General features: G+C 39.9%; 1 protein-coding gene across 1 annotated transcript in view; it reads right to left on the bottom strand.

The window, feature by feature from the left end:
• Positions 1–414: 414 nt before the first annotated feature.
• itih2 (inter-alpha-trypsin inhibitor heavy chain 2) overlaps positions 415–10917 on the bottom strand; it is a 69755-nt gene continuing 59252 nt past the window's right edge. The window contains exons 17-21 of the mRNA XM_052034087.1: positions 10604–10717; positions 8521–8719; positions 7407–7579; positions 5582–5693; positions 415–1999 (exon numbers count right to left, since the gene is read on the bottom strand). Of these exons, the coding sequence (XP_051890047.1) occupies positions 1852–1999; positions 5582–5693; positions 7407–7579; positions 8521–8719; positions 10604–10717 (746 nt within the window). The 3' untranslated portion in view covers positions 415–1851. The remainder of the gene's footprint in view (positions 2000–5581; positions 5694–7406; positions 7580–8520; positions 8720–10603; positions 10718–10917) is intronic.

The raw sequence follows: 10917 nt of genomic DNA, 5'->3' as shown, positions 1-10917 counted from the left end.
AACTGTGCAGGTACTTACCAAACAGCTGGCAGCTCTTTTTTTAAAAAAAAATTACTAGAGTATGTTGTCTGTATAATGGGGAATGTACAGAAAAATGTCATCTGTACTTGTTCATGAGTCATTTTAAGGATCATGTGTGTATGTTAACCAAACCCCAAAAGACCTCAAACATTCAATTTTTTCCTAACCATCCACTTCCTTCTACTTTAATTTTGTTGTGAAAATCAAAATAACTGTACTACATCCTAAATTAGATTGTTTCAGTGATTGCACTAGTCGGCACCTTGAATGTATATTTACAGGATTAGTGAGGCAACTATTGCCATTTGATTATTTGTCCAGTTTACAAGCAGGAATTGTTCTTTCCAAATGCCATGCTTTGATATCAGTATTAATGAGATGACAACAGACCACTTGTTGGACACAGTCTTTATTCAGTATGTGCTGCTTAAAAATTTTAATCACAAGCATTTGGAAAAAGTCTTCATGGAATTCACCAGTGTTAATTCTGCACCACAATATTTCATCTATATAGCTATTATTATATTGCAGCTATATAGGTCCCTGGTCAGACCCCACTTGGAGTATTGTGCTCAGTTCTGGTCACCTCACTACAGGAAAGATGTGGAAGCCATAGAGAGGGTGCAGAGGAGATTTACAAGGATGCTGCCTGGAATGCAGAGCATGCCTTATGAAAGCAGGCTGAGGGAACTCGGCCTTTTCTCCTTGGAGAGACGGAGGATGATGGGGGGACCTGATAGAGGTGTATAAGATGATGAGAGGTATTGATCGGGTACATAATTAGAGGCTTTTCCCCAGGGCTGAATTGGTGGCCACAAGAGGACATAGGTTTAAGGTGCTGGGAAGTAGCTATAGAGGAGATGTCAGGGGTAAGTTTTTTTACTCAGTGGTGAGTGCATGGAATGGGCTGCCAGAAACAGTGGTGGAGGCTGATACGATAGGGTCTTTCAAGAAACTGTTAGATAGGTACATGGAGCTGAGTAAAATAGAGGGCTATGGGTAAGCCTGGTAATTTCTAGGGCAGGGACATGTTTGGCATAGCTTTGTGGGCCGAAGGGCCTGAATTGTGCTGTTTTTCTAAGGCAGCTTCTAACAACATTGGATTTTCTGTGGTAGTCAATGGCTGAACAATTTTGATAATGCTATCAACCAGAATTTGTTTAATTTTTGCTCAGCCAGATATTGTAAATATACTCATTGTTAACTATTTACTTGGTCTGGAAAAGTAAGGTGTCCAGTGAGGACGGAAGACACTAACATTTTGATAGGATACAGTTTATTTTTAGAGCAGATATCATGGAACATGCGTGGAATAACTTAGCTGTTCAAAGAACCAGTGCTTGTACTAAAATCATTTTTCATAAAGTACCTTAATTTCTTGGTAAGATAAGGGGGGGGGAGTAAAAACACTACTTAGGTGAATTTTTTTAAAAAAAAATTTACCACAGTCAGCAGCATTGCATTTCTATTGTTTGATTTCAGAACATGTCAAACTAGAAAATTTAACATTTTAAAACCATTATGTATTCCACCTCCACATTTAAGCCACTCCTGACCATGGTAAACCCTGTATTACAGACCCTCTGTCCCTTTAATACTTAAATGTTTGCTTGTGGTAATATTGATACAAATGTATATGAAAAGGTTATGAGACAGTAGCACAAAGGGGGGCAATACTGATTTTACTATTACTATTTCAAGGCAACATTCCTGAAACTATTCAATGACAATGTTTAATAATGCTGATTTACACACACAATTAGCTTGCATTTATTTTTCTGTGCTGCTGATATTCCTATATATCTACCTTTTGCAGTGTCTTAAAACCACTCATGGACGCTCCAAGAAGCTGTGAAGGTGTGGGACTAGGTAGTCTTTAAAATGTCCATCGATAAATCCTTTCCCACTGTTATGGATAAACCAGCACTGGATGTTTGTTCCATTTACTGCATCCATCCTATAGTCTTTCTGCAACCCCCTGCAAGACAATGCACACACTGTTATGTAAGACCACTGGCTTATCTCATTCACTCAACCCTTTCATTCACTCCAGTTGTGTCTGTTCCTTACCACCTGTTTCCAGGCAGTGAGTTTCAACACGGATTTGTTAATTCCTTGCAATCCTTTCATGTTCCACTCTAAATCTGTGTCTCTTAGTCACTGATGGAAGCAGCTTTTTGCCTTACTTAAACCAATACAATGCACTTGTGTGTGAATAACAAACCTTTATTTCAAATCTAATTATCCATCCTGCTGATTCCGAGGACCAGGTCCAAAGCCTTGCTGTCTTAAATTGTACCTTCCTGAGTTTAATGTGGGGAAACTTTGAGGTCTTGCACTTTGGTAAAACAACATAGTACAGGAATGAGCTCTCTGGCCCACAATGTCTGTGCTGACCATGATGCCAAATTAAACTAAATCCATTTGCCTGCATGTGATCCATATCCTTCCATTGCCTGCATGTTCATGTGCCTGTCTCAATGACTCTTAAAATGCCACTAACATGACTGCTTCCACCACTACTCCTGGCAGTGCATTCCAGGCACTGACCTTTCACATCTTTAAACTTTCCCCTTCTCACCTTAAATGCATGTCCTCTAGTATTTGACATTTTTACCCTGGGAAAAAGACTATCTACCAATGTCTATGACTATCATAATTTTATAAATCTCTATTGGGTTTCTCTTCAGCTTCTGACGTTCCAGAGAAAACAATCCAAGTTTGTCCAAGCTCTCCTTACTAGCTAATACTCTCCAATCCTGTCAAGTTCCTGGTGAATTTTTTCTGCACTCTCTCCAAAGCCTCCACAATCTTCCTGTAATGGCACAACCAGAACTGCCTGCAATAATCCAAATACAGCCTAACCAAAGTTTCAAACAGTTGCAACATGACTGACATTTATACTCAATGCCCCAACTGATGAAGGCAAGCATTCCCTGTACCACCTTTATCACTCAGTAGGCAGATTATTTTCCAAATGGAGAGAAACTGCAAATGAATGAAGTATCAAAGAATCTAGATTTTCCAAGACATTAATCAAAAAAAGTTAGCTGGCAGATGGTGTATTAGCTTTCTTGCAAAAGGGTTGGAGTGCAGAAATAGTGATTGTTACAATTGTACAGGGTGTTGGTGAGGTCACACCTAGAATACTGCATAGAGTTTTGGTCCTACCTAAATGTGGTAGGGTTGGAGGCAATCTAAATGAGACTCATCAGACTGATTTCTGGGATAAGAGGATTGCCCTATCAAGAGGATAAACTGGTTACATCTGTATTTGGGGTTTAAAGGAATGAGGGATGATTGATTGTATTGAAATATATAACATCCTGAGGGGTCATGACAGGGTAGATGTTGACATGTTTACTCGTGGGCGAATCTCAAAGGGACATAGTTACAAGAGAAGGGGCCAGTCATTTAAAGCCCAGGTGTTGTAGGCTTTAACTGGTAGCCAGGGCACAAGCTTTTCCTCTTAACTGATTGAAAACTAACAAAACACTATCAAAGACCTACACCAAAAAATTATTTTCTGCCAATAAAGCTCCACACTGGCAGAAATAGTTAATGTTGTAGAATTTGTGTTTTCATTCACTTTGCCTTCAGAATGCTGCTCATAACTTTCAAAATTACTGATTGATCCCCTTTAGGGGATGGGCTGGTCACTGACTCGACAGTTTTGAAGAAAGACTAAAGAATAAAAGTGTAACTGGGAAATGGGTGAAAACAAAAAGTATTTGCAATTGAAGATTGAAAGTGTTGTTGATGATATAATTAGGGTGAAGCCTGTAATTGCTCTCATTACCTGATTTTGCCAAACACGATTAAAAATGAAAAACTTCCTAAACTAAATTAACAATAGAAACTAAAATAAATTCAGGCTCAAGTATGAACTTACAAATATTTGAAGTCAAAACTTTACTGGCTGCTGATATTATATTATTTATAAGTCTGTATTTTGCTCAGAGATCCTTTTGTAATAATGATCCAAAATATTAGTTACACAATGTAGAACTTTTAAAGTTGTTTTAGAGCCACACACATTTTTGGAACAACACAGCGCTATTTGATGAAAATCAAACAACCTGGAGATGCCAGAAATCTGAAACAAAAACAAAGTGCTGGAAACACTCAGCAGGTCAGGCAGCATCTGTGGAATGAGAGTTAACATTTCAGGTCAAAGTCGAGTTTATTGTCACATGCACCAGTCCATGTATGCACAGGTGCAATGAAAAACTTACTTGCAGCAGCATCACAGGCACACAGCATCATATGAGCAGCATTCACAAGAAAAACGTACATTAAACATAAATTATACACAAGTTTTACAAGAACACAATTAGAACCAAAAAAAAGTCCATTTTAATGCGAAGTGATCAAAGTGGTCATAGTGTTGCTAAACTGTAGTGATTAGGGTTGTGCCGGTTGGTTCAAGAACCAAGTGGTTGAAGGGAAGGGAAGGGAAGTCAAAAACCCTTTGTCAGAATCCTTCAACTTGAAGACCCTTCAGCACAACCTTCTAACCTGAAACATTTAACTTTTGTTTCTTTTTCAACAGATGCAAGTGTTTCCAGTATTTTCTGGTTTTGGCTCTATTTTGTTCCTATTTGTGTGAAGTGGAGATTTAGCATTCTCCCTATTCCTCAGCCATGGTTCAGTGATTTATCCCAAGCTATTAATTCCAAACTCCCAGGTTACATGAGACCTTGAGAACACATGAGAGCACAATCTGTAACGTGGGAAGATCATAAAAGGAAGTAAAATGTATGGGATGTTTCCTTAATTGAAGTCAATTAGTCGGTGATGTGATTATACATATGTAAAAGATAACTGGGAATGCAAGGGTTAACAACTGGCAAGGTAAGGGTTAATGGTATGCAGCTATTCTCCTCACAGTCAGCTATTCTTCCCATGGTATGAACTTACATCAGCCATGGGGTGACTATAAATATGGCTGGAAGTGAGGCCAGATGTGGGTGAGAAAGAAATAAGTTTTTTTTGACATAGCTTGTTTTGCTAAAGCTTGCCGTAAGCAATTGCCGTAGAAAGTGCAACTTCCCACAAAGGTTTCTCACAAAGTCGGTATAAAAGTACACAGTAACCAGGGCATCTTTGAGTGAGTCTAGTACAGGGCTTGGGTTACACTGTTTACTCTTTCTCTGTATCCCTCACTCCCGCTAGCGTATTGGTTTATTATTGTCACTTTTACTGAAGTACAGTGAAAAGCTTGTCTTACAAGCCAATCGTACAGGTTAATTCATTACACAGTGCAGTTACATTGAGTTAGTACAGAGTGCATTGATGTAGTACAGGTAAAAAAACAATAACAGCTATAGAGAAAGTGCAGTGCAATAAGGTGCAAGGTCACAACAAGGTAGATCGTGAGGTCATAGCCCATCTCATTGTATAAGGGAACTGTTCAATAGTCTTATCACAGTGGGGTAGAAGTGGGGTAGTAGTGGGGTGAGGTAGAAGTAGTGTTAAACTAATAAAGCATTAATCGTAAGTTCTTTGGTTCTGCTGTTGTCTGATTTATTACAGAGTGCGGGTCGACTTTCACACATACCTGGTTACAGTAATTTTGTGTCCTTTCACTTCCATAGTGGCTTGTGGCTTACTTGGGTCCAAGCTGGCATGCAAGTTGTACACATTTACTTCTGGTTCATGGGTGAACTGACCTGCAAAGAACATAATTCCCTTCAGCCTCTTTGTAACCCAACCTTATTAACCCGAAGACTGTTTAGCATTTTGTATGCTGGAAGTCAGAACCTTTAACTTTTGATGATAACTCTTTCAACACATTACTGTAAGAATGCTGTGGCCTTGTGTATTGTTCACCATTAGATGGCACATATTTAAAACATACTCCATTAGTTGCATTGCATAGTTTTACAACAGGTATTTGTCTTTTCAAAACCATCTACAAATATTAAAACTGCATCCTCTGCAAAGTAAATGTATCGGCATCATTTGGGAGAAGCAAGTTCAGAGTCAGCTTGCAGTTGTGGTACTTGGAGGAAAAAAAAGAGCCAAAGGCCAACTGAGCAACTAGAGAATACTCCAACGTGGAATGAAAATCAGACTGAAAAGAATGGATAATTATAAGCTACATTACCACACTAAAAACCCATAGAATTGGGCACATGTCCAATTTTAGACCACAACCAAAATTAGTCTTAGTTAACTCAACAGAAACTAACACTGCAGGAGGTTGAAAACCAATGTCGCACCCAATCTCACTCTTCTGCTGATGAATGGTGAGATTAATATCTTCCCCAAGGAGTCACTAAAATCAGTAACTACATCACTTGCGTTTTGTTTTCCTTTATTGAAAACTTCTTTTCTCATTCACTGCTATTTTGGGTGCAAGTGCTTTCAAGAGATGATTTCTTTGCAGATCAGAATTAGTGAATTAGCAAGTTGGGACCTACTGCACAGAATGTAGGTTAAATTAAAGCATTCATAAAGCAGTGTGAATTTGGATGTGTGTGTATTCGTATCTTGTGAATAAATTGCATTATGTCTTGAAACAGGATCTGTCTCTCAGAAATCCACATGGATCAAATGATCCCTCATTCCTATATTCTTACGCTTAACAGCTTCATGTTCCTTTTTAATCAAGGTATTCTTCTATTTATGAACATTCAACTTAGGAATTATTGCTATGTCATTCACTTTATTGCAAAGGGATTTGAATGTAGAAAGAGTGAAGTGTGGTTACAATTGTACAGCGTATTGGTGAGGCCACACCTGCAGCACTGCATACAGATTTGGTCCCCTTACCTAAAGAGTGATGTAGTAGCATTGGATGCAGTTCAAAGGAGATCTGCCAGACTGATGCTAGGGTGAGAGATTGTCCTGTCAGGTGAGGCTAAACAGGTTGGGTCTATGTTCTTTGGAATTTAGAGAAAAGAGTGGTGAACACAAACGTACAAGATTCTAAGGGACATGACAGAGTCGATGTCAAGACATTCTTAACAAGTTGGAGAGTCTCAAATGAGAGAGGACATAGTTTCAAGGTAAGGGGCCAGTCACTTAAACCCGAGACATGTAGAAATTCCTTCTCACAGAGGGTGGTGAATCGCTGAGATCCTCTACCCAGAGGGGTCGTGGAGGCTAGATCATTAGAAGTAGTTAAAGTGGAGGTCGATAAATTCTTGAAAGATTGGTGACTGAAAGCTGTGGCGAACTGGCACAGAAGAGGAGCTGAGGCCTGCGGTAGATAAGCCGTGATCATAGTGAATGTTGGGGCCGGCTTATGGGGCCAAGTGGCCTCCTCTTGCTCCTATTTTCTTGTGTTCTAGAAGTTGGCTGCCTCAAATTCTGCATCACAACTGTGATTCTTGGAAATGCTACGTAAAAAAGTAAGACATTTTCTTAGAATTAATTACCAATCAATCCATGGACACTTGCTGAGAACTTGTTCGTGGGAGGAGTGTAAAATCCCAGGAAGTCCACATTGGTCGGATGATTTTTCCAGACCCGGTGAAGTAAAATCAAGAAGACCATATCTTCGCCCATGGTGATTATGACGTTACTATTTTTTTTCACTCTGACAACAAAACTACAATGGGAAACAAGACAAAGAATCTGAATAAGTTTCTCTGGCCTTTCTGAATCAGTCTGAATACTGTTTCAGAACATTCACATTTGGTTTGATGTCAGAATAAATCCCTCTGGCTAATGGATGGAGCATTGACTCACTGCTGCATTAAGGACCTGGGTTAGAATTATAGGAATTTTAAATTTATTTTTCAACCAAACCTCTGAAAACTAATCCCCATAACACAATGAGTCATTTCTGGTGCATGGAATTTTTCACGTTAGTCAGCTCACTTGAATCATGAATAGAAGCTTCTTAAAATAAAAGTAATTACAATCGTATTTCACTTCCAAACAATTTTTCCATGAAAACAGTTTGTGAGCCTATTCCAATAGCAGAATTCTGAGTCCCAGAATAATTGTTATTGCTATTAACTTTTTTTTGTCATTCATTTTTCAGATGGGACTGTCACTGGCAAGACCAGCACTTATCATCCATCCCTAATTACTCAAGAAGGTGGTGGCGAATCCTTCTGCTCAAGGTGCTCTCACAGTGCTATTGGCAAGGGAGTTCCAGGACAATGATGAAGGACCGGTGATATACTTCAAACTCAGAATGGCGTGCGACTTGGAGGGGAACCGACAGTGGTATTGACCTCCTGTGCCTGCTGCTCATGTCCTTCGTCCTTCTTGGTAGATTGGGAGCTACTGTTGAAGCAGCCTAGAGGAGTAACTGTGGTGCGTTTTGTTGATGAGTGCATACAGTTGGCATGTCATCCTTTGTGGGAAGACTTACCCCAGAGACCAACACATCTTTTCTCCTCGTGATGGTATACTTTGGAACAACAACACTAGAATCTCTAACCTTTTCCTTCCTTCCTTTCCAATAACCATTATCTCAAATCAGCTCAAGTCTTCACTGAGTTAAAACATTAATTCTGTTTCTCTCTCCACAGAGCTTACCTAGCATGAGTCAACATAGCGTTCTCAGACCACTGAAGGAAAGTTTTATGATTCCCATCCTTCAAACGAATCTTCTCCGTGCTGATCTCAAAACTTAGGTTCAATTTGGTGAAATGGAGCCCGATTGTTCCAAAGTAGGTGTTCAACTTCTTATTTTTGGCTTTCTTTCCACTGATAATTTTACCATTGATTGCAATGCCTGTCAGTGAAAGAATAAGGTAAGTGCTCTGAAGGGAACAGAATCAATACAATTAGTTTTGTGTAAATATACTTATTGGATGCTGGGGTGGTGGATCTACAATCTGGTTAACAGGATGGTTGCATTATCCTTTAGGGGAGGGGGCGTGTGGTGGAGAGAGCTATTTTCTTGTTGTAGTGTCATTGTTCTGCCAGTAGATGCTGGTGTTGCACTACATATAGTCATTTAGTTCTGTTGACACAGTCCAATATTGCTGTCTGCTGTGCCTAATTTCTCTTTCTCTACATTTTCAGCACTCCTAACCCAAGCTATTTTAAAATTTTTATTAAGGTTCCAGACTCTTATTGAGGAGTAAATGAGGCAGGAATTTCTGGAGCTCACACATCCACTGTTCAACACAGAAATCTGCAACTGCATGTGTGGGTTTCTGTCTGTGAGACAGTGCAAGTTTGCATGTGGGTCCAGCTCCAGCCTAATAGACCCATGGAAAGATAAGGATCAGGGGATTCAGGTCTTTGAATTTTTCATAGCATGATACGACACACGCAAACTCGCACCATCTCGCAGATGGAAACCCACACATGCATGCACACACGTTCTCACACACACCTTCTCACGCGTACACTCTTGGACGCACGCATTCACACACTCTCACATAATCTTACTCACATACACACACACTCTCGCACACCCAGACATGCTCACATACAGACCCACTTACACACACATATATACACACACACACACACACACGTACCTATACATTAACATGCACACACTCATACTGTTGAGCAAGGAGTTCCAGGATTTAGGCCAAACAATGCCTAATGTGCAGTACCAATCATATGGTAAGTTTTTGATAATCTACAATTCATATTTTTGGTGTTCTTCCCACTAATAATTTTACCATTGTCCTTGGAGGGAGAAGAGCACGTTGCATTTTACCATCTTACAATGGATCACTATTGTTCAGAAATCCTGGAGCAAAAATCAAACTGCTGGAGGAACTCAGTGGGTCAGGCAGCATTCTTGGAGGGAAATGGACAGTCAATGTTTTTGGGTCGAGACCTTTCATCTGAACTCAGCTGATTCAGAAATCCTGACAACTTGGCATCTGCCTCACCAGGTTCTCCCACATTTCTTTCAAATACTTCTGGTTCACTGGAACATTTATTATACTGCCACGTAATGTCTTAAAAAAGTCAATTAAAAGTATGTTGGCGTATCAACAGGAGTAATATCCAATAGTCTGGAAAATTGTCCAGTTCACCACCAAAGTCCTTGAAGATACCAGTTATCAGAGTATCATTGCTACTCCTGACTTTGTGTTTCCTATCAGATTCCATCATCGTCAGCCTTTTGTCACCTCCACCCATCACCTCTCGGCTTCTGGTGCTATTCCCACTCTCCCCTCCTCTGTCTGCCCGTCACCCCTCCTCATCTGGATCCACCTCCCAAATCTTGCCCCACTCTTTCCCCCCCACCTCTTTATACTGGTAATCTCCCCTCCATCTTTCAGTCTCAACCTCAAATGTCAACTGTCCATTTCCCTCCACAGATGCTGCCTGACCCGCTGCGTTCCTCCAACATCTTGTGTGCTGCTCCAGAGTCCAGCATCTGCAGTCTCTTGTGTCTTCTGGGGCTTAAGTTAATTTTCTATCCATTCTGCTCCTGATCCCATAACTCCATAAGGATCAATTTTGCTAACTTGGCTTCAGTGTGGGACTTATGAGATGACACTGCATTTCCTTCATCAACTTTGTTGCCTCATCAAAGAGCTCAATCAGGATAATCAAACACAATTTGCATCGAGCATAATTACCGTGCACATAATTACATAATAATAAACGCTTTGGAAGAAAACTCAAGTGACTTCTCTGTTACCTTGGATTGGATCTGACACCAGGCTCAGAATTTTTCCAGGCTGTGGATCAATATTGAAGCAAATGACTTGTTTACTTTTGGGCAGGTGAATGATGAAGTGTGGATCGTTATCAACTAAATGAGGAAAATATGTTCATGATTATTAAACAGATTTCCCACAAGATACACTTAAATGTCCCACTCATTAAATAAATACAAAGTATTCATTAGACCGTCCTAATGTGTTGCAGAGGGGGACTGGGAGACTAGTATGTAATTTATAGCCTGTTAGATGTCACCAAGTAAGCTCTAGTACAAATATACCTCAATCCAAG

This window comes from Pristis pectinata, chromosome 19, assembly GCF_009764475.1.
Source record: "Pristis pectinata isolate sPriPec2 chromosome 19, sPriPec2.1.pri, whole genome shotgun sequence".
NCBI classification, from domain to species: domain Eukaryota; kingdom Metazoa; phylum Chordata; class Chondrichthyes; order Rhinopristiformes; family Pristidae; genus Pristis; species Pristis pectinata.
This window is presented reverse-complemented; position numbering and strand designations above follow the sequence as displayed.